Source organism: Narcine bancroftii, chromosome 11 (genome assembly GCF_036971445.1).
Source record: "Narcine bancroftii isolate sNarBan1 chromosome 11, sNarBan1.hap1, whole genome shotgun sequence".
Classification (NCBI taxonomy): domain Eukaryota; kingdom Metazoa; phylum Chordata; class Chondrichthyes; order Torpediniformes; family Narcinidae; genus Narcine; species Narcine bancroftii.
In genome coordinates this window covers 69,317,946-69,342,518 of record NC_091479.1, presented here as the reverse complement: position 1 = coordinate 69,342,518, position 24,573 = coordinate 69,317,946, and the positions used below count along the sequence as shown (strand labels likewise).

Here is a 24,573-nt window from a genome sequence, read left to right as displayed (position 1 = left end):
CTTTCTGTTCTAGGAGGGTCATGTGGTTCGCAAGCAGGTGTGTGTGAGAGAGAGAGAGAGAGAGAGAGAGAGAGAGAGAGAGAGAGAGAGAGAGATCGATCAGTTCTGCAATGATACAGTCAGCAGCAGTAGCTGGGACTGGAACAGGACAAGCTGGCAAGCTTGTGGAAAACCCCATTTGGAAGACAGGATGTGAGTGCTTAGTTCAACCCAGTCAAAGCCCTTGCAGTTCATGCAAGTGGAGAGGACTGGCTGTCTCATGTTTCACTTGAAATAAGAGAAACAAAAAGGCACTCTGTGGTGACCTGAAAGAAAGAGGTTATCATTTGGAAAACACTGAGAGGGCAAGTTTCTTCAGCAAGACACTGAAGTGGCTGATTAAAAAGGAATCAGTTGTGGGTGTCTGGTGTACAACAAATCTCTCTTTGAAAACCGACAAGATCCTTCCTGAGTGGTAACCATTTACCTTTCAAGCACCAAAGCATGGTGAACTTTATAAATGTTAAATTCTGTGCACACTATGAGAATTGCCTGCAACCAGTGAACTTGGAGGAATGAGAAGTGAGATTGGACTGTGAACCAAAGAACTTTTCTGAATTTACACACACATTACACACATGTGCACTTAGAATTAGAAGGGGGTTAAGTTAATAGTGATAGGTTAAAGTTTGATTCTATTTTCATGTTTAAAGATAATTAAAAACAACTTTTATTCTTTGTGAATATCTATTGCTGCTGGGTTTTGGGGTCCTCTGGGTTTGTAACAATATACATATACATGTAAATTTTTGATTTACAAATAACTGCCCTATTTCATCAGGTAAAAAATAATTTTACACGTGTTCCCTCACAAGGGAGCACTTCACTTTCAATTTGGAAATCTTACACCTGGCCAGGTAGTGCTTGCTACATCGTTTCAACTTGTTAAGGGCCACAGTTCCCAGTATCTCTTTATACTTTAGGTATCCCCACCCCTATCTGGTCCACTGATTCCATCTTTCCCTATTTTTCTTTCTTCACCCCTCCAAATTTCTAGTGGTCTCTACCAAACTCCTTACCTCTCATACCTTCTGCCTTGAACCCCATTGCCTCCTGGACTATCCCCCAGTTTCCTTTATATACATAATATCACCCGCTTTTGACTTTAATCTCAATAAGGAGTCCACACCTGAAATCATTTATATCCATAGATGCTATCTGACCCCAAATTCCTCCAGCAATTCACTGTTTGTTTCCTTTCCTTCCCTCTCCCCCAAAACAGGCCTCAATCATACCTGAAGCGTATGGTAGCCTGTCTAAATGATGACTGAACAGTGGCACTCACATCCACAGTGATGACGTGTTTTGAGAGGTTAGTGTTGAAGCATATCAGCTTCTGTCTGAGCGGCAACATGGATCCATTCCAATTCACCAATCGAACCCACAGGGTCTATGTCAGATGCCATCTCACTGGCTCTATACAAAGCCCCGGAACACCTGGTCAGTCAAGATGCATACATTAGGATGCTCTTTATAGAACACAGTCCAACATTAAACACCTCATCCTTCAAAACTAATCAGCAAACTTCAAGGACCTGGCCTCCATACCCTACTGTGCAGTTAGATCCTGTATTTCCTCCCCTCATAACCACAAACATTGAGGATTGGTAAGAACATCTCTTCCACAATATCCATCAGCACTGGAGCACCGCAGGGCTGTGTTCCCTGATCTTCTCACTTTACACCTATGACTGTGAGACTCTGTACAACAATAGCATCTTGCTGACAATATCATGGTAAAGGGTTGTACAAAAGGGACAATGAGTCAGCATACCATATGACAGTTTACAGTTTACACCATGGAAACAGGCCATGTTGGCCCTTCAAGTCTGTGCCAGTTCACATGAACAACTCCATTAGTTTTCCCCTCCAACACTCTGCCCATATCCCTCCAACCCCCTCATATCCATGTACACATCCAACCTTCTCTTCAATGACAGAAAGGACCCTGCCGCAATTATCTCTTCTGGAAGATCATTCCATTCTGCCACCACTCTCTGAGTGAAGAAGCATCCTCTAACATTGCTCTTAAAGTTTTGCCCCCTTACCTTGAACTCATGCCCTCTTGTTCCAACCTCCCCTGCCCTCAGGGGAAAGAGTCTACTCATGTCTAGTCTATCTATTCCTTTCATAATTTTGAATACCTCTATCATAACCCCCTTCAACCATCTACTGTCTAAGGAGTCGCTGTCTCCTTAATCTTTCTCTGTACTCTAGATGTTGTAAGCCACGCAACATTTTTGTGAATCTTCTCTGCACCCTCTCCACCTTATCTATTTCCTTCCTATATTTGGAGACCAAAACTGAAAACAATTCTCCAAACCTGGCCTCACCAATGCCTTAAACAGTTGCAGCATCACTTTCCAGCTATACTCTAGTCTATGCTATGATTTATGAAGGCCATATCTCAGGATAGGAGGGAAATTGCTGAATAGTGTATCAACCTTCTACTCAATGACACAATAAACAAGAAGCTGATTGTAGACATCAGGAGGGGAAAACCAAACCTGTACGATCCAGTGATCACTGAGGGAATCAGAGGTGGAGAGGATGTGCAAATTTAAATTTCTGGGAGTTACCATTTTGGAGGATCTTTGCTGGACCCAACACATGAATATCATTGTGAAGCAAGCACGTCAGCACCTCCACTCTCTCAGGAGTTTGCGGAGGTTTGGTAGGACATCAAAAACAGAGACAAACTTCAATAGATGTGCCGTGGAAAGTGTGCTGACTGAATGCATCACGGCATGGTATTGAGGCAACAATACTCTGAGCAGAAAGTCCTGCAAGAGGTCATGGACACAGCCCGGTTTATCACAAGCAAATCTCTCCCCACCATTGAGAAAATCTATATGGAACGCTGCCAACGGAGGGCAGCAGCAATCATTACGGATTCAAGTGCTCGGTTTTCGCTGCTGATGTCAGAAGTTTAGGTGCCACAAGACTCTGAAACAGTTGTTATCCCTCCACCTTCAGATTCCTAAACAACAAACTCAGACTCATTTTAGGACTTTGCGCATTATTTATTATTGAATATTTATTTCTGTATTGCAGTTTGTTTGTACTTCCTTCTTGTTTACATTTCTCTCTTGTCTACACATCTTTTCTTGAGTATTTTGGATGCATTACCAATAAGTAGAAATTCTGCCTGGCCAGCAGGAAAAAGAATCTCAGGGTTATGCGTGTTGACAATAAATCTGAACTTTAAACTTAACTGGTTCACTAGGAAATGTATAATAAAATGCGACATCTAAGGAAAGCAAATTAAAAATTGATGGGGTATTTCTAGAAATACCATCAGGTGATATGGGAAATTAGCAAAGGCCTGTGGCAGCTGGATTATCAGAGTTTTACTGCAATGTGTTTTGCCTGAACTAAAAGTTCAATCAGAAATTCTCAGTATATTCAATTATACAAAAAACAAATTCACCATAGTGTCAAAAACATTAGACAACAAACACCTCAAAGCCTTGCTTGCAATAATGCATGGCTAATTATTTTTTTCCATAAGTCATGTTTTGGAAAGAAAACTGGAAAACTGATGGGACTTGGGCTGAATGCTTAAATTATTTAAACATTGTTTTCCCAAAAAGATGATCTTTAAATGCTGCAGGGTTTCTTTTCATTGGCAGGAATTTGTTGGTTGGCAATCACATCCTGCACATGTGCAGAAGTTTAGCTCATTCAAGTTCTACTTCTGGGTCAGAAATTTCTACATCATGTAACTTGCACAGCAATTTCGTGAAGACGCAAAGAAAAGGTTATGACTGGTGAAAGGGCCTTCTTTCACATTAGGGAACTGAAGTTCCATTTAGGCACATAAAATATTAAAATGGTGAAAACGTATGTATGGTGGAAATAAAAACACTTAATAACTTAACAGTCCTCAGCTGGTAATGTTGAAATCAAGATTGCCTTTCCACAAGTATTGCTAAGGTTCTTGCAGTGTTTGTAACTCCTGTGGTGCTTGATGTACGCTGGGGAGTATAGGAATGGGCAAGAGGTAACAGCAATTTCCAGAAATCACTACCCACGTTAGAATCACAACAGCAGACCGGACATTTGGGAGGAGCTGCAAGGCTTCAAAGGTAATCATCTCTGGATAAATCCCAAATGCCATCTGCTTATTATGACAGCATTTTGATAAAACAGGTGAAATTGCAGAAGATGGGGGGGGAAAAAGAGGGGGCTTCAGATTTATTGAGGGGCAGAGGAGATGCAACCTGCAGAAATTCTGTTAAATGCAGAAAATTCTGGAACAGCTCAAAAAGCACCCATAAAACAGACACCACTGCAAATGTTTCCAGCAATTTACTACTTTTCAACACTCTACACCATTTCCCTGTTGTAATTTTATAACTAATTTGAAAGCAGGCAAAACTTGGGGCGAAATATTAAAGGAGCCACAAGGACCAAAGTTTTGGGAGATAAAAATAAATTTAAAATAATATGCAATTCAAAAAAGATCAGTTCACTTCAACTTTATTGTCACATAATGCTGTGATAGTTTGTTTTGCAAGCAATCCAGTTTAACTTCTCATGTGTTTAAAAGTCAGATGGAGCAAGCAGACAAGTGATTGGTGGAGTGAGCAGGTGACCTGTTATGAACACCATAAAAGTGATGAACCGTGTAGCAGACCATTTGTTGTCAGAGCAGTGCAAATCAGAGTGGTAAGGCTTGGGTAAGAACAGACAAGAGGTGAATGTTATAGTGGGTGACTATATAGTTCAACACTTATTAGTTTTAATAGATGAGGTATTATGACTCTCAGGTTAGTGCTCTGTGTTAAGCGTCAGATGTGGTGTCCCTGGGAGACTGAGCCTCCTCCATGCACACACCTGTGCCAAGTGCACTGAGGTACAGCTCCTAAGACACCGAGCTGAAGAACTGGAGCTGCAGCCCGATAACCTACGGCTCATTGGGGATAGTGAGGAAGTGAAAGATTAGAGCCACAAGCAAAATAATAGGCAGAGGGATGACAGAGACACAATAAATGTAAACACTGCTCTAAAGGTATTACACTTCAAAGTTTATGTAAGCTGCAAAAGTAGCACTTTGGGTGCTCGCTGAATACAGCAGCCATGCTCAGGTCACTGGCGAGACATGGCAATGTTCCTCAGGTTTGCGACTCTCCCATGTCCCAAGATGGTGGCACCCATGGTAACCACGAGGCAGCCGCATTGTCAGCTGAGTAGGCATCCATATTTTGGAGGGCCACCTCCAACATGTCTGATAGTTCAACTGCCCTCTTGAGCTCATCTTGCTCCAAAAGTCTTTGCCAGACATAAGCGTCTCTGATCAAGTCCTCAGTGTTCACCTCGGCAGCCGTGCAGCCTCAGGCTGTTCCAAGAGCTTGCTGGGCTTGAAGGTACTTGGCGCTCAATTTCCCCCCAGGTCACTGTTTTCGGGTTGGGTACTGGCTTTTCAGTATTTCCATCACCTCAGGGTACAACTCAGCGTCCCTGATCCTTGAATATACCAGGGGCCCGACACAGGAATATAGTACATAGTCTATCATTCTCTGATCAAACTATAGTCGAGGAGACCCGCAAGAACATTTCAAAGCAATGCAGCCAGAGTTTGAAGCTGTTGGATGTGTCAGGCGCTTGTGGGTCAAGTTCCAACTTTTCTGGTTTCAAAATCTGTCCATTATCAGAAAAACACTGCTGTTTATAAAATTGATGCACCATCAATTACTTCAAAAGACAACAGAATGGAAGCACATCCATGCTGGTTTACTATGCTGGACTGAGGAGGGAGCTGTGGCACAGACGCCTTTATTCAGGGGTCTGTGGGAGGAGCCACAAGCACAGTCAGCAAGGGGCGTGTCCAGACGAACTATAACTAGTACTAACACAGCCAAAACATATATACAGTGGTTTACCACAAAGATTATATCATTGATTCACAAGAACCAGAACTTATAAATTGTTTGACGTCTGCTTTGAGTGTAAAACCAAGCACAATGAGGCACTCCAAGGAACAAAGACCTATGGAACGCAAGTCCTTTGACTTGACAGAACACCAGAACATTTCCCATACCTTGAACAGTCACAGGTGCCATCAATGTTGAAAGCTGGAGGAGCCCAAGCAACAGCTGATAACATAGCATTTCATCCACATGATCAAGTGTTTCATTTGTAGCATGCTTCAGCTGTTGAAATGTTCAGGGAAAGAATAGTTAACTGCAAGACTGATAATAAAAAGGCAAGTATTTCAGATGACCCAAGGCATCCTATTCAAACCAGCTTTGAGTTCTGAATCGTGATAGGAGAAAAAGGCTTTCCTTGGAGAGGCCAGCCAGAGCACAGCACAATTGTACAGGGAGGGAGGAGAAACACAACACAGATTCAGAAAGGTGAGAAGCAGAACTGAGAAGACAAAGTATGTGCAAATTTGTGAGGCAGAAAAGGTTAGAAAGTAGATCAAGACGTCTGGACATTTCTAATGACACAATCTGAAATGGAAGAACAGTGAACAGACATTGTAAAAAAAAAAGGCAGACAAGATTATGGAAAATCCAAGATATTTTGTATTATAAGAGGGTAACCAGGGAAAGAGTGGGATTACCTAGGGATCAAAGGGACAAACTGTATGGAGCATGAAGATGGGTCACATCTGAAATGAATGCAAGACACTGTAGTTACAGATTTCAGGGAAAGGTGTAGAGTGGTATTCTGGATTATGCTATTAAAAATGTGGTTTTAGATGACTTAGTGAGCATAAAGGAAGACAACTCCCAGGATTCAATGTTTCCCAAGCTGCTATGGGAAAGGAGGAGTTGGAACCAGAGAAAGATTTTAAAATCTTAACTGGCTGTGAGTGAGGTGCAGATGACTGGAGGAGAGCAAAAGTTGTTCCTTCATTCAAGGAGGGCAGCAGGTATAACATCTAATTATAGGCCAGTAAGTCCAACATTGCTGCCAATGTTAATGGAAAAATTCTGAGGGACAGAATTAATCTAGACTTTGAAAGGCAGGAGGTTATCGAGTCAGAGTTTTGGTGGTGGGGGATCCTATCTGACCAATTTAATTGAATTATTTTTTTGTAGCAACAAAATGTATTAATGAGGGTAGTGTGGCTGATGTATGAACTTCAGAAAAACTTTTCGCAAAACCCAGCATGGAAAACTCGTCCAAAAGGTTAGAGACCATGGGATTAAAGGCAAGTTGACATATTCAATCCAAAGTTGATTTTGTCACAGGAGTCAAGAATGACGGTGGAGGGCTGCATTTGGAATTGAAAGCCTGTGTTCCAAAAGGATCACAGAGTTATAATGACCAGAAACAAGCACTGATTTGTCCATTCCAATCAAAATGCCTTAATGTCTTGGTCCCATTGCATGTTTGGCCCATTTCCCTCTAAACCTTTTCTGAAGTTCATACATCAGCCACACTACCCTCATTAATACATTTTGTTGCTACAAAAAAAAATTCAATGTGACTGTCCATATTCCTTTTAAATATTGCAATTGCACACATTTCACCTACTTCCACTGGCCCCACCATGTAGAAAAATATGCACCAAAATCTTTCCCTTCTCACCTTGAGCCTTACCATGCAGGAGCTTGTCAAAGATTTTGATAAAGTTCACATCAAAATGTCTACTAAGCAGCTCTCATTAATGCTCTTGGTCATCTCAAAAAAAAACTCAGTGAGACAGTTTCCCCACAAAAGGCCATTTTGATTCTCTCTAATCACTCCTTAAAATTTTCCAAATGTAAATTGAACCTGTACCTCACAATCCCCTCCAGTAACTATCCCATCACTGTAGTTCCCTGGCATTCTTGCAAATCTTAAATAAAGGCGTAACATGAGCATCATCAATGCAAAATCTCTTGCTTTTTGCCACGTACATTTATGATTTGGGAATGAAAGTAGGTAAGTTTGCGATGACAAGAAAGTTGGTGGTGCTATTTGCAGTGAGGATAGTCTTAGACTACAAAATAATATTGACCAACTGGCAAATTGGGTGAGGGTATCAACGACAGGTGGAATTTTATGCTGGCAAGTGCGGGATGATGCACTTTGGCAAGTTTTAAAAGGCTACAAACAATGGACCCAGGACGAAATAATACACCACAGATGTATTTTGGAGTAAAAGTAAATCCATAAAGATAGCAACATAGGTATTGACGGCGTATGGAATACTGATCTCACAGGAATTATTACAGGCTTTAAAAATCCAAAATCAGGAGTTAGTAAAGTGGAATTGAGATCTACTTGTTACTTAGCTTTAGATGGTGTAATGTTCTGTAGCACATGAAAATTAGATGCATCTACAGTGTATTTTAGAATGATAGATTTAAGAAACAAAAATATCTTAGCCCAAGACCTTCTGAATAGTGGAAAATATTACATATATGAACTTCAGGGCATATACAAGTATTAGGGCTGTCAGCACACATCACAAAAGAAACAGATACAAATCAGTCTGATGCTATTCTTAATGTTATCCTTGTACAGATCATGACTGCTTCAATACAACCGAATAAAAGAAAAAAAATAGGGCCATTCAGCCCATCAAGTTTTCTCCTCCATTCAAATCATGGCTGATGCAATTTTTTTCCCTCTCAGCCCCATTCTCCTGCTTCCTCCCCATAACCTTTGGCATATTAATCAAAAACCTGTCAACCTCCACTTTAAATATACCCAATAATGGCTTCCACAGCAGTCGATGACACAAATTGCACAGATCAACCACCCTCTGATGGAAGAAATTTCTCACCTTTTCCACATCCACTCCATGCAACACTTTTCGGTAGATTTCAATAAGATCCTCTCCCCATCCCATCCTTCTAAACTCCTTTGAGTTCAGGCATGGAGCCATCAAATTCTTATACGTTAACTTATCATCCCCAGCTCAAATGGACCTTCTCCACAACACCAGCACATCCTTCCTCCAATACGAGGCCCAAAACACATCACAATTCTCCAAATATGGTCTGACCAATGCCTTATAAAGCCTCAGCATTACATCCTTGCTTTTATTTTCTAATCCACTCAAAATAAATGCTAACATTACATTTGCCTTCTTAATTGCACTCAACCTGCAAATAACCTATAGGAAATGCTGCACCAGGACTCCCAAGTTTCTTTGGACCTCCACTTTCTGAATTCTTTCCCCATTTAGAAAATAGTCTTTATTCCTTCTAACAATGTACATGACCATGTACTGCCCTATGCTGTATTCAATCTGCCACTGCTATTCTCCCAACCTATCCAACTCCCTCTGCAGACTCCCTACTTGCTCAACTCTACCACCTCTTTACCATATCACTCACAAATCCATCAATTCTATCATCATTAACACATAACATTAATAGTACCACTGCGCAATACTACTAGAAACATGCCGGTCAGAAAAGGCCCCTTTATATCCACTCTTTGGCAGAGGACAATCTTCTATCCAAGCTAGTTCCATTCCTGTCATATAATGAGCTACCATGTTTAGAAACCTCACATGGCACCTTGTCAAAGACCTCATGAAAATCCAAGTTCTGGGTCTCCTTTGTCTCAAAGAATTCCAACAGATTTATCAACGAAGATTTCCCCTGAAGGAAATCACAATAACTGGCCTATTTTGTCATGTGTTTTCAAGTACCCTGAAACATCATTGTCAATAATGGACTCTAGAATCTTGCCAACCACTGAAGTTAGGCTAACCAGCCTTTAATTTCTTGTCCTTTTCCTCTCTCCTTTACATAGTACATTGAACATTACTGCACAGTACAGGCCCTTTATGGTGTGTCAGCACATATATTCCTTACAAAGGACTAAACCCACTCTCCCCCATACCCCTCTATTTTTCTTCCATCCATGTGCATGGCTAAGAAACGTCCTTCATGTTTCAGCCTCCACCTCGATCCCTGGCAAAGCTTTCCAGGCACCCACAACTCTCTGCATAAAAAAAACTTAACCCTGATGTCTTCCCTAAACTTCCCTTCCTTCATTTTGTGCACGTCCTCTGGTGTTTGCTATTCCTGCCCTGGGAAACAGGCACTGGGTATCCACTCTTTTCTATGCCTCTCATTAAATCTTGTAGACCTCCAAGTCTCTTTTCATCCTTCTACACTCCAAAGAGAAAAGTCCTGCTCTGCTCACATTGCCTCAGAAGCTATTTTCAATCCAGGTAACATCCTGGTTAATCTCTTCTGCACTCTTTCCATAGATTTCATATCCTTCCTATAATGAGGTGACCGGCCGGAACTGAACACAATACTCCAAATGTAGCCTAACCAGAGATTTGTAACATAACCTCTTGACTCTTAAACTCAATCCCCCATTAATGAAGCCCAGCATGCCATCAGCTTTCTTGACTATCCTATCAAATTGAGCAGAAATCTTGAGGGATGCATGGATTTGGACACCAAGGTCCCTCTGTTCATCCACATTCTTAACCCTGTATTCAGCCTTCTGGTTTGTCCTTCCAAAATCCATCACCTCACACTTAACCAGATTGAATTCCATCTGCCACTTCTCCACCCAACTCTGCATCCTGTCTATATCCTCATCACCTTGGACAAACTTCAGCTCCATCCACAACTCCTCCAATCTTCATATCATCTGCATACTTACTGACCCATCCTTCCACCCCTTCATCCAGGTCATTTATAAAAATCATACAGCACAGGTCCCAGAACAGATCCCCATGGAACTCCACTAGTCTTAAGCAGTGAAGTGACCTCTGAAATATTCCAAACCTCTGGCTCTAAATATGCTCTCAAATTAGTTTGTGTCATGAATTATTTGAAAGTCTAGCATCATTCACAGCCTTCCATCCTTTCTAAACATGAAAATAATGCCAGAGAACTATTCAAAAAGCCATGAAGAACCCAGTGGAGAGAATTTTTCAATAACAGCAATGAGAGTGATATGGAATGGCAAATTTTACTTCACAAACCATAATGAAGGAGTAATAGAGGCTAAGACAGTTGGTGCTATAAAAGGCATTTAATAAAATAGAATTCTAAGGAATAGAAAAATCAGGCAATGGCTGTACAGTTAGAAAACTTGCTTGGGCACAAGGGAGAAAGTAGTATTCACAACCTCATAAATAAGTCACCAAACTGCACATGGATATAAAGAATAACATTTCAAATTTTCCAGATAATACAATGGCTTAAAATATAATGAACAAAGAATTCAATAACAGATCAGCAGCACAAATTCACTTATGAAATGCTTACAGACCTGATGGTCCTTTATTGCAGTCAAATAACACGTTTTAGCAGAAAAAAGAGGAATAATAAAATGCGCTTATTGAAAGCTGCAATAAATGGAACACAAGGATAAAACAAAACATTGCCTGGTGGCCAAATAGAGTTAGAAAAGAGCCCCCATTATCCAGCACTCAATCAATCAGAAACTCAAACAACTGGCAAAAAAAGGAAATAAATATAATTATATTTTAAGATAAATAAAGTTTTAAATAAAAGTTTAAAATTAAAAGCAAATGTTCTCCAAAGCAACACACAACCCCTTGGGAACAAACATTCAGCCAGCAGAGCTCCCCTGTGTGCTCCGTCCCCGCCTGCTGTTTAAATAAAGTTACAATGAAGTTGTGTTTAAATAAAGTGGTGTCGCCTAGAATGAAAACCTGGCTGATGCCTCTAGCCACTGAGGTAACTCTCCCAAAGTGTCTCCCCACTCCTGCCTGCTAAGAATTTTTGTCTTTATTAGTACATTAAGTACTATAGATTAGTAAAGCTTTATCTGTAAATTGGGGGAGGAGTGTCAATTACGATGGCAGCACCATTAATGCAATACATGCAATACTTTTACAGCGCTCGTAAATGGGGTTTGAATTTAAAGGAAGGTGCGCCAAGGGCCTGACTGGGAATGATGTGTGGAGGTGAGTCAGGTTGCAGCAAGGGTCTGACTGGGACACCAGGATGAAGAGCCAGCCAATGCCACTTGCTGCTGGGGTGACTAGTTTAAAGTGTCTCCCTATCCCTGCCTAGCAATTGTCTTTATCTTTATTAGTACTAAGTATAGTAAGTAGTAAGGCTTTACCTATAAATATTTTTACTTGGGGGGAGAGGGGGTGTTAAATTATGACAGCAGCATGGTTAACATAGCAGCTACCACAATACTGTTACAGCGCCAGCGACTGGAGTTCAAATTTAAATTTTGTAAATTATGGGAATTAGTTGATTGAAGTGAACTTGACATAATTAAAGACTACAATACTGATTTTTTTTCCAAATTATATTTTGCATTGTCTTTTGTTTTTTAAATGGTGTATTCTTAAGGCAGGTGTATTAGTTAGGCATTGTAAGAGTGAGTCTCAATCGACAGAGTAATTCGCCAGATGATGGAGATTTACTGTATATTGAAAATTTGGTATTGTCAACTATTCCTTAGTAAATCACCAGAAGGCTGAATACAGGGTTAAGAATGTGGATGAACAGAGGGACCTTGGTGTCCAAATCCATGCATCCCTCAAGATTTCTGCTCAATTTGATAGGATAGTCAAGAAAGCTGATGGCATGCTGGGCTTCATTAATGGGGGATTGAGTTTAAGAGTCAAGAGGTTATGTTACAAATCTCTGGTTAGGCTACATTTGGAGTATTGTGTTCAGTTCCGGCCGGTCACCTCATTATAGGAAGGATATGAAATCTATGGAAAGAGTGCAGAAGAGATTAACCAGGATGTTACCTGGATTGAAAATAGCTTCTGAGGCAATGTGAGCTTTGTATGGACAACCACATTTTCCAAAAACCACATTCTGGAAATACTCAGTTGGTGAGGAAGCATCTATGCAAAGAAAAACATTGATGTTTCTATCCCGTATCATCAACTGCTTCTCTTTCCACAGTTGCAGCCTGACATTCTGAGTGCAACATTTTCTGTTTTAAAAGAAAAGGTTCCACTATTGCCAGTTATGTGTAGTTTTTTTTTCCATTTACACGAGGAAAGTATACAGGTCCTTTTCATCAGAACTGATGGTTTTAAATTCATTGACAGACAACAATTTAAAAACAAACGCATAGATCATTGAGCTGGGAGCTTTGGAAAAAAAATCCTAAAATTTTTATACCAATTAATAGACAATCCAAATATTTGCAGCAACCTGGGGAAATACAATGGCACCAATTGCTGCTGCTTGATGCTTTTGCCCAACAGACTCTCTCTCAAATCAGAAGCTCGAATGTTCAAGTCAGACATCAAGAAATCAAGCACAAGCCACAACAGTCAGAAAATCACCCACTTCTCTGAAAGATTGTTTAGAATGGTGCTAATCACCTTCAAATATTCTCTGGTCCCTTCTCTATAGTATTTCCTTTATTTGTTGAGGTACAGAATACCTCTCATCAGAAATGCACAAGAGAAGTTAAATCATGGCAGCAGTGTGTACTTTTGACCATATCACAGGTCCTGACAACAGAAACACTGCAGGAAACATTTAGGAGAATGCTGCCGAAACCCTGGACAACAAAAGTAGTTGCCAGGCTGATACAATATTTCATGTAGAGGAAGATGAGGGAAAAGTTAAATATAGATTTTAAAGAAAAAAATCATTGAAGACTGATTTCCAAAATATATTCATAACAGAGCCAATTATCACCAAAACATGGCAAAGCTGTTATCCCATTCGATTATGCTGAGTTCATCTGTAATACTCAAAACCATTTAATTCTGTGCTGATGCTCAAGCACTTTACACAGTGCCAAAAATCAGCAAAATATGTCGTGCAAGGTCATCAACTTAAAATGCAAGTTGTTTCTCCCTCCACAGACGCTGCCTGACTTGCTGAGCCTTACTATCGTTTTCAATACTTAGCTTTTCCGATTTGCTCTACTTTTGCAGAACCCACAGCTTCATCTGTTATTTATCACTTGAATGATGCAGATTTGATTCCTGCAATAGTTCAAATTAAATTGGGATGAATTGCATTTCTCCTGATGGCTTATGTGCAGCCTGCTAGTTTTGACCATGGAGCCCAAAACACTGACAATGGAGGGGTCCCATGCCCAAACTTGAGGTAGGCATCAAGACCTCCCCACCAGTTGCCTACCCGCAATGTATTTGCCCAGAATGGATCTTCAGGCTTTCGTTTGGGAGGGAGAACGGTGAAGTTTCACTCAACTATTTCTTAGGGTGGCAAATCATCCATACAAAGATTGAATATACCACCCTTGTATTCTCCAGGAGCTAAGAATGAGAAATGGTGGCTGTGCATACAATGTAGATGCAGAGAAGCTGCTTGCCCCCACCTTTAAAGTGTAAAATTAGAGGGCTTATCTGAGAACATGGGAAAGTCTATTTAGGCCGGAGATGACAAATTTCTTCGGTCAGGGTGGCATCCAAAACTAGAATACAAAGATAGTGCAGAAATCTGGTGCAGAGATGATCAGCCATAACTCAGTACAGTAACAAAGCTGGCTCAGGTCGTATGGCCTACTCGTCTTACAAGACGGGGCTCCCTGGTTCCTGTTGCCCATAGAAGGGGACAGTGACCACACTGCAAGCAACGAGTGGGGGGCCAGACCGACCCACTCTTGTACCCAACCCAACGTCGGGGGAGGGGGCTCACCTTAGGCGGGCGGATTTTGCAGATGCCGCTCCGCTGGGCGATAGGCCTGATCTTGTTGATGTAGGCTAACGGTTCGCTGAATTCTTCCCAACTGGGCTCGAACACGGGACACTCGGGCGGCGGGATGAACTCGGAAAAAATCCACATGGCTGCAGCTTGACATCTGCCAGCGAGCGAACAATTCCGACACAAAGAGTGGACCAGGGGCCTCGGCCCGGGGGCTGGGTCCGCCTCAACGCCGCCCGGGGTGGGCTATTACCGCTTCAGCGCGGCCTCGCCACAGGCCAACGACGGCCAAGGAACCGAAGGGAAGGTGGAGCCCGTCCGCCCCTCTGAAGCCAGCCCGGGAGCCGATGGGGACGCGGAGGCGGACAACAGACGGCGCGGACCCCAGGGCCACTTCCACCGACCCTGGCGGCGTCTCACCCATACAAAGCCCGCCGCCGGGAAATAGTTCCACGACACCTTGCCTCCGTCCCAGCGCGACCAGCGTCCACCCCGGCGCTGCGTCGCGCCTCAATGCACCGCCCACCTTTCCATTTCGATGCCACCACGTGTGCCGCGATATTTATTTAAGGACTAGAGTTTGTGTATTCAAACCGCGGAAGGATCAGACGTTCCGCACCCGTACGGTTTAAAGAATCTCACGGGGCCGCCGATTGGCCAATGCTACAAAGGGGCCACGCTATTGGCTGTGAATGCTCAATGTCCATTGGCTCGGCTGGCAAAAACAAAACCTTTCGTTGATTGTGACTCATCTTCCTATTTGCCCCTTCGGAGCTCGTCTACAAATGGTACGACGTGATTGGTCGTGGATGGTCGCTGAACGAGTGGCCCAGATAGTTCCACTCGCAGCCCTCGCTCAGTCGTTACACTTTTTCCAAGTCCGTCTTTTTCGAATTCACTTCTGAACCTCTACGGGCAGTGCATTGCAAATCACAAGTTGTGTCAATATGCATCTTTAATTTAGCTCCAAAGTATCATGAATCTTTAATCAAAAGCCACAATTTTTACTCCCAGTAGATGTCTTTCATGTGAGGAACCCGACAGGCTGCAGACGCTGTGAGTGGAGCTGGGATCTCAGCTGATCTATTGAGCATCTAAAGGAGACAAAGATACATTATATTTTTTTTAAATTTTATATGTATATATTATTGTTGTAGATGGTTTAATAATATGAAGGTTGGCCCTATGATGCTGTCTCAAAATACTGAATTTTGTGCCTTGTTCGTGACAATAAATTCTGATTCAGTTTACCGATGTTTCGGGCCTGAGCCCGTCTTCAAGGAAAAATCAGAAAAGGAAGGATATATCAGAAAGTCTCAGAATTCAAACAATGGGGGAGGAATCCAGACAAACAAAAGGTTACGTGCGATAGGGGGCAAAGTGGAATTTATTATGTCTGTGCGAAAGGAGCAGGGAATGGAGAGACCACGAGGGGGGTGGGGGGGGGGTGGTGGAAAGGAAGCAAGAGGCTGGGGTTCAATAGAACCAGAGAAGTCAGTATTAATGCCATCTGGCTGGAAGGTGCCCAGTCGGAAGATGAGATGTTGTTCCTCCAATTTACATGTGATCTCAGTCTGGCAGTACATGAGACCATGGACAGACATGTTGGCAAGGGAATGGGATGGAGAATTGAAATGGGTGGCCACTGGGAGATCCACGCTATAGCAGCGGACAGAGCCGAGGTGCTCAACAAAGCGATCTCCCAGTCTCCATCCAGTCTCTCCGATGGAGAAGAGACCACAGTGAGAGCACCGGATGCAGTAGATGACCCCTGCAGGTTTTCATGTGCTACATTTTGAACATTACAATTGTTCTGAGCTCCACTAATTCCTCTGGCAGCCTGTTCAATATACTTACCACATCGTGAAAAAGATGCTCCTCAGTTCCTTTTTCAATCTTTCCCCTCACTGTAAGTCATGCTCTCTGTTTTTGGATTCCCCTTCCCCAGGAGAAAGATTCTGACATTAATGTTTTCTATGTCCTCTTTGATTTTACAAATGTCGGCTTCCCCCATAACCTCCTCGGCTCTAGGGAGAAAGTCCCAGCCTCTCCTGATAATACAAGTCCACCCGTCACCATTAACATTCTTTTCTGCACCCCTTCCTGCTAAAGACAACTTTACAATAGCTGGGTGACTAGAACTGCACACTGTTCTGTGGTCTTCCAATGAGAAAGTCAAGGATCCAGTCGCAGAGTGGGGTAAAGAGTCCTAGACTTTGCAGCTTCTTTACCCGCACTGAGGGAATAATGGTATTGAAGATCAAGCTATAGTTGATGAAGAGCAGCCATATGTATGAATTGCTGTTTTCGAGGTGATCCAGAGCTGAGCGGAGAGCCAGCCTGCTGTGGAACAATTGTGATGACAGGCAAATTGCAGTGGGTCCAGATCTTTACTTAGGTCCATGTTAATTCTAGCAATGACCACCTCTCAAAGTATTTCATCAGAAGAAGTTAGTGCTCCTGGGTGATAGACATTGAGGCTACTCTTCTTGGGTACTGGGATGATTAGTGCCCTTTTGAAGCTGGTGGGAACCTTTGATGCCACAATAAGAGGTTGAAAATGTCCTTGAACACTCCAGCTAGTTGGTTGGTGCAGATTTTCAGTACACTGCCAGGTACACCATCAGGGCCTGTCTTACTGTCGTTCCACTATCTTCAGTTGCTTCTTCAATGACCTCCCGTTCAATAATCAGGGTAGAAGTGGGGATGTTAGCTCATGATTGAACAATGTTCAGCACTATTCTGACTTCTTGGATAATGCAGCAGTCCATAACAATATGCAGACAATGTCCAAGTCTGGGACAATAAATGGTAAGTCACATTCACACAAGTGCCAGGCAATGATGATGTCCAACGAAAAAATTCAGTTCTCACCCACTGACATTCAAAGGCATTACCTTCACTGACTCTTCACTATCAATATCCTGGGGAGGGGTCACCATTGACCAGAAACTGAACTAGAGCAGCCATGTACACAATGTGGCTACAAGAGCAGGTCAGTGGCTAGGAATACTGTGGCAAGTAATGCATCTCCTAACTCTCTAAAGCCATATTCAAGTATGCTGAAAGCCTTTCCACCTGGATAAATGCAGCACTTAAGTTTGACACCATCCAGGAAACAGCTGCCCACTTAATCAGCATCCCCATTCACACACTCCAAAACTGATGCATAGTAGCAGTGGAACAATGTGGTAAAGATGGTTAGGGTACAACAGATTGAGCCTAAGAACCAAAGTGAAAAAGCACACAAATGCTGGAGAAACTCAGCAGGTCAAACAGTGCCTTTGCTCCAGCAGGTTTTTTCTCTCTCACTTAATCACAGTGTCAACAGAATCCTGTGTTTTACCCCTTAACCAAAGTAGTTGGGTGCAGTCACAAACATGTCTCTTGAGTTTGTTAAAGAAACAAAGAATGTGCTGAAATAGAACAATACAAGTTGCAGAATATGAAATCTAGGATATATGACAATAGAATTGTGTTTGAAACAGATGCCCTTGTCAGAATAGCTATCAGTGGGTACCAGAGCCAGGACAGTTACTGCAACCACACAATCTGCTTTTCCAGGGATTGGGTCAAATTCCCACACAACTGCTTGGATTGGCAAGAATCCACCGTGAATTAAACTGATTTCCTATTAAGTTTGACATTGTCACGATTAATCTTGTCACTTTGTTTTTAACCATATCTTCTCTGAATTTTTAAAATCCAAACGTTGCAGGAGAGTGGCGATTATTTAGCAATGACTGGATAGCATGCAACACTAAGATTTTCATAGTATCCAAGTATATGGCAATAATCAACTCTCTTCTTCTTTGGCTTGGCTTCGCGGACGAAGATTTATGGAGGGGGTAAAAAGTCCACGTCAGCTGCAGGCTCGTTTGTGTCTGACAAGTCCGATGCGGGACAGGCAGACACGATTGCAGCGGTTGCAGGGGAAAATTGGTTGGTTGGGGTTGGGTGTTGGGTTTTTCCTCCTTTGCCTTTTGTCAGTGAGGTAGGCTCTGCGGTCTTCTTCAAAGGAGGTTGCTGCCCGCCAAACTGTGAGGCGCCAAGATGCACGGTTTGAGGCGATATCAGCCCACTGGCGGTGGTCAATGTGGCAGGCACCAAGAGATTTCTTTAGGCAGTCCTTGTACCTTTTCTTTGGTGCACCTCTGTCACGGTGGCCAGTGGAGAGCTCGCCATATAACACGATCTTGGGAAGGCGATGGTCCTCCATTCTGGAGACGTGACCCATCCAGCGCAGCTGGATCTTCAGCAGCGTGGACTCGATGCTGTCGACCTCTGCCATCGAGTACTTCGACGTTAGGGATGTAAGCGCTCCAATGGATGTTGAGGATGGAGCGGAGACAACGCTGGTGGAAGCGTTCTAGGAGCCGTAGGTGGTGCCGGTAGAGGACCCATGATTCGGAGCCGAACAGGAGTGTGGGTATGACAACGGCTCTGTATACGCTTATCTTTGTGAGGTTTTTCAGTTGGTTGTTTTTCCAGACTCTTTTGTGTAGTCTTCCAAAGGCGCTATTTGCCTTGGCGAGTCTGTTGTCTATCTCATTGTCGATCCTTGCATCTGATGAAATGGTGCAGCCGAGATAGGTAAACTGGTTGACCGTTTTGAGTTTTGTGTGCCCGATGGAGATGTGGGGGGGCTAGTAATCATGGTGGGGAGCTGGCTGATGGAGGACCTCAGTTTTCTTCAGGCTGACTTCCAGGCCAAACATTTTGGCAGTTTCCGCAAAGCAGGATGTCAAGCGCTGAAGAGCTGGCTCTGAATGGGCAACTAAAGCGGCATCTACTCTTTGCAGACGATGCCGAATCAACTCTAACTCAACATTAAACTTACCAGCAAGAAATGCAAAGGGATAAAGAAAACAAAGGAGGGGTTGAAATATTTCAATGGCACACAATTCCAGGCAAGAAGCAACTCAGTAATCAAGAAAGTAAAATGTCCAGGAATTAATAAATTCAAATATAAGGTGTGGAATTAGAGAGGGAGAGGTGAAGAGTAGAAGAGGACCTGCAAGAGGAAAAGAGATGCATGCTACAGTCACTAAAAGAAGGGGAATACAAGTTATTTAATAAATCTGTTTATTTATATCCATTATACCCATACCCAGAGGAATTTATGATCACAAACAGGTCTTGAATGGAGTTAAGTTGGGACAAATGGGATAATCTTACAGACTCAAACTTTTTGCTGTGAAAGTTTCTCAGAACACTACCTACTTTTCATCTAATGAAAGGAGTGATATGTAGTCTTGTAATCCACTTGGATTCAATAAAATATTGTTGAGGCCAAATAACGTATCACTGCGTTATGTTCATTTTGCCAGGTCTGATATGGAGGACTCAAACAGAAATACCTTGAGATGAAACAAAAGAATAGCATGGAATAATTGGTGAGTTGATTTTTAAGAATTTATACATTTTCGGGCATCAGAAGCTCCGGTATAGGCCGAGGGAGGGTTCAGAGACGGGCGTCGGGAGCTCCCAGCTCCAGTGACCAAAACTCCCAATGTCCAATGGCTGAACCCTCCCCTCGGTGGGGAGCTACCAGCTCCAGTGACTGGAGCTTCCAATGCCAACTCCAAACCCTCCCCTCAGCCTACCTGAACTGTGGGGCACAATTTGCAAATCAATTCAGTTTTTAAATAAAACCAGGTCTTGAATTATGAAAAGTATACTGACTAGTTTGATTTAGAGTATTTGAAAACATGCCAAATGTCCTCAGACTACTTAAAAAGAATAGACATTGGTGCTCAATCATATTTAGTTGGAGACAAAATCATGTCTTCGGTGTTTTAACTTGGTAGCAATTATTTCTATTTTTAATACATACTCCTCCTTGTATGCTCTAATGCAATGCCATCATTGAACCTGCTGCAGAAATTGGTGAGTCTGGAACAGACTGAGCAGATGGCAAGTTTTGGACGGAATTAAGATTGAGACCAGAGACCCCACAATTGGGAACAGGTCTGACAACCCAGCTCTCTGTGACAGAGTTTTAATAAGTAGAATCTTCTCTGTAGCAATTCAGATTAAGACTTAATCATCCACCAAGTAATTACAGACATCAAATATTTCTGTTTGTGCTATAAATCATTTGTGCTGAATGATAAATAAGATAAAAATTTACCCCAGTAATGGAGTTTGTAAATGGGAATTTGGATATGTGAAGTGTGTGGTTGTGAAAATGTGAAGTTACATATTACTACATCAATATTATGGATTATATCATTTACTGCATCCTAAATTGGAAATATACCTCAAAACAATAGGAAACCACCTTGGTAAAGAACTTGTCTGATTCATTTGTCCTAGTCTATAGTCATAAAAGCCAAGTAAGCCATGCAATTTCTTCACCACTTTATCAACTTGTATTGCTGCTTTCGGGGAACGGTGGTCTTGGACCCCAAGATCTCCATTCAACACTCCTTAGTGACCTATCTTTTACTGTTTATTCCCTTACCCTTATTTCACTCTCCAAAATGCATCATTTCATAAATGTCAGGATTAAATTCATGTCAGTGCCTAACCCAATTTTTCAGCTGATCTATACTCTGCTGTTACCTTAGACAACCTTCTTTGCTATCCACAATACTGCCAACTTTAATGTCATTCACAGCTTACTAATCTTGTGTCCTGCATTCATATTCAATAACAAGAATCTCAACAATTATCCCTGCAGTATAACCAATCATTTTGTCACTGACAAAAGGCAAAGGAGGAAAAACGCAACACCCAACCCCAACCAACCAATTTTCCCCTGCAACCGCGTCTGCCTGTCCTGCATCGGACTTGTCAGCCACAAACGAGCCTGCAGCTGACGTGGACTTTTTACCCCCTCCATAAATCTTCGTCCGCGAAGCCAAGCCAAAGAAAGAGATAACCAATCATTAAAGTACCCTTCTATTACCATTCCCTGCCTTTATCACCAAATGAATTATGGTTTCTATTAGCTATCTTGCCTAGGTTTCCATGTGCCTTTTCCTTCTAGGTCAGTCTATCATGTGGGACCTTGCCTCACTAAAGTCAGGGCAACATCTAACTTTGATTCAGCATGCCAGAAGGCCCTTTACACCCATAAAATCTATGCCACCCAACTACATCCAATTAACCTATCAACTCTGTATGTTTTGGAGGGAGGGAGGAAACCAGAGCAAACCCATGCAGGTCACAGGAATTCAAACTTGGTCACTGGCACTGTAATAGCGCTGTGTTAACTGCGCCTCCCACCTATCACTCTGCCTTTACCAATTGACTTAGCTACAGCTTCAAAAATTCAAATTAAAATAGTGAAGCAAGATTTCCATCATACAAAACCATGTTGACAATTCCAAATGTACAGAAATCATATCTCTTAAGTTTTTCTCCAATAACTTTGCTACTTCTGACATAAATCTCACACAAGTTGTATGGTTTATCTCTGCTGCCCTTCTTAAATAAAGGATCTTAAATGACTATCCTCCAGTATTCTGGCACCTCACCAGTGGCAAACAAAGATGTACAAACTCCATCAGAGTCAGTCATCTCCTTTTTAATGCCCAAAAGTCCTGGAGAAATTCAGCAGGTTCCACATAGGAGGCAAAGATATATAATCAACATTTCAGTCCTGAGCCTTTTGTCAAGGTATGAGCAAAAAGTAGACAGACAGACATCTCAATAAAAAGATGGGGGGAGGAGATAAGAAGGGGCAGGGTGGGAGCACAAGCTAACAGCTGAGGCTGTAGGTGGACATGGATAGGAGGTCAGGAGAGAAAAGTTGAGAATTGATGGGTGGGGGGGTAGCTCTGTGCATGGAGAGCTGAAGAAAAGGAGACCGAGGGAGAGAGAAAGAGAGTTAAGGGGTGTAAATCTGGAAGAAAGGAGACAGGGATAGGGAAAGGATGGGGGTGGGGGGTCTAATGGAAACTGGAGGGCAATGTTGTATGGTTGGAGCATGGAATATGAAACGTGTTCCTCCAATTTACAGGTGGTATCAGAGTGGTACATGAGACCACGTCAGCATGGGAATGGGACAGGGAATTGAAATGGGTTGCCACTAGTTACAGCAGGCAGAGCAAAAATGCTCAAATAAGCGACCCTACCGCCCCATCCCCACCTTTTTATTCAGAGGGCCTGTCTACTTTTTTTGCTCATACCTTGATGAAGAGCTCAGGCTGAAAACATTGCCTCCTATGGACGCTGCATGGTCTACTGAATTTCTCCAGCACTTTTCTGTATTAACTACAAACTTATTTCATCCCAGTTATCTCCTCTCTTGTTTCCCGAAATTTCAAATGTCCCTGGTGATTTATGAACCCTTACGTGACGTCAAAGACCTCCATTTTCTTAATACTGACCTGCTCCACATTATCCTCTTCCCTTCTCCTTGGCGAATAAACAAGAAGGATTTATACAGTATTTGTGCAATAACATACAGAAAGACTAGGTTACACGTTCGACTAAAGGAACAATAAACAGTTAGAAATCAAATAATAACGTGGCCACCATGGGAGCTGCAACCTCAGGACTGATCAGGTCGATATTCAACGTTAAAATAATATTTTCCAGATAACAGCATTGAATGGGAAGCTGTTTAAAATATTCCTCTTTCAGAAGGACCGATAGCAGCACAATTATATATTTCTTCCCGTTCATGCACACACCTCCCAACCAAACCACGAGTTTCCCAAAACAACCTCCTTTAGGAGGCACATTTCACCCCATGACCCCAGTCCATCGCGCATGTCTGCATAACGTGCTGCCCTATCGGTGACGTCCTGGATCCTGATTGGTTCGATCTAAATCTATGTGGCAAACGATTGGAGGAGAGCGAACCGAGTTTTGAGTGGCGGTTTGTTGCCGGAGTGATCGCGGCTTGGTCCGAGATGGAGGGTGGCGTGCGGTGAGTTTCCGTGCACCGTCAGTCGGCCGGGGTCTCCTCACTGTGGGTCTGGGTGGTGCACCGTCAGTCGGCCGGGGTCTCCTCACTGTGGGTCTGGGTGGTGCACCGTCAGTCGTCCTGGGCCTCCTCATTGTGTGTCTGGGTGGTGCACCGTCAGTCGGCCGGGGTCTCCTCACTGTGGGTCTGGGTGGTGCACCGTCAGTCGGCCGGGGTCTCCTCACTGTGGGTCTGGGTGGTGCACCGTCAGTCGGCCGGGGTCTCCTCATTGTGGGTCTGGGTGGTGCACCGTCAGTCGGCCGGGGTCTCCTCACTGTGGGTCTGGGTGGTGCACCGTCAGTCGGCCGGGGTCTCCTCACTGTGGGTCTGGGTGGTGCACCGTCAGTCGGCCGGGGTCTCCTCACTGTGGGTCTGGGTGGTGCACCGTCAGTCGGCCGGGGTCTCCTCACTGTGGGTCTGGGTGGTGCACCGTCAGTCGTCCTGGGCCTCCTCACTGTGGGTCTGGGTGGTGCACCGTCAGTCGGCCGGGGTCTCCTCACTGTGGGTCTGGGTGGTGCACCGTCAGTCGGCCGGGGTCTCCTCACTGTGGGTCTGGGTGGTGCACCGTCAGTCGGCCGGGGTCTCCTCACTGTGGGTCTGGGTGGTGCACCGTCAGTCGGCCGGGGTCTCCTCACTGTGGGTCTGGGTGGTGCACCGTCAGTCGGCCGGGGTCTCCTCACTGTGGGTCTGGGTGGTGCACCGTCAGTCGGCCGGGGTCTCCTCACTGTGGGTCTGGGTGGTGCACCGTCAGTCGGCCGGGGTCTCCTCACTGTGGGTCTGGGTGGTGCACCGTCAGTCGGCCGGGGTCTCCTCACTGTGGGTCTGGGTGGTGCTCCGTCAGTCGGCCGGGGTCTCCTCACTGTGGGTCTGGGTGGTGCACCGTCAGTCGGCCGGGGTCTCCTCACTGTGGGTCTGGGTGGTGCACCGTCAGTCGGCCGGGGTCTCCTCACTGTGGGTCTGGGTGGTGCACCGTCAGTCGGCCGGGGACTCCTCACTGTGGGTCTGGGTCTCCTCACTGTGGGTCTGGGTCTCCTCACTGTGGGTCTGGGTCTCCTCACTGTGGGTCTG

The 24,573-nt window shown here is 43.6% G+C and overlaps 2 protein-coding genes and 1 long non-coding RNA gene across 6 annotated transcripts in view; 1 reads left to right on the top strand and 2 right to left on the bottom strand.

Annotated features, from left to right (window-relative positions):
* The window catches only part of kdm5a (lysine demethylase 5A), a 176,932-nt gene extending 161,750 nt beyond the window's left edge, over window positions 1–15,182 (bottom strand). The window contains exon 1 of one of the 2 annotated variants that reach the window (XM_069903296.1): window positions 14,580–15,182. In XM_069903296.1, coding sequence (XP_069759397.1) covers window positions 14,580–14,726 — 147 coding nt within the window. In that variant the 5' untranslated portion in view covers window positions 14,727–15,182. The remainder of the gene's footprint in view (window positions 1–14,579) is intronic. The other variant, XM_069903294.1, reaches the window with a different exon arrangement.
* Window positions 15,183–15,372: 190 nt separating this feature from the next.
* Window positions 15,373–24,573, top strand: part of ccdc77 (coiled-coil domain containing 77) — a 63,592-nt gene continuing 54,391 nt past the window's right edge. Inside the window, exons 1-3 of one of the 3 annotated variants that reach the window (XM_069903291.1) lie at window positions 15,389–15,463; window positions 15,603–15,641; window positions 19,916–19,981. Coding sequence is in view for 1 of the 3 variants with exons in the window: in XM_069903289.1 (XP_069759390.1) it covers window positions 23,453–23,469 (17 nt within the window). In the remaining 2 variants the exon portion in view is untranslated. Of the gene's footprint in view, window positions 15,642–19,915; window positions 19,982–23,375; window positions 23,470–24,573 lie in introns of those variants that run through there. The other 2 variants (XM_069903290.1, XM_069903289.1) reach the window with 2 other exon arrangements.
* LOC138745865 (uncharacterized) lies at window positions 15,393–23,606 on the bottom strand. The gene is made up of 3 exons (XR_011346555.1): window positions 22,925–23,606; window positions 19,809–19,945; window positions 15,393–15,679 (listed from the first exon to the last, which is right to left on the bottom strand). It is a non-coding gene; the product is annotated as an uncharacterized lncRNA (long non-coding RNA).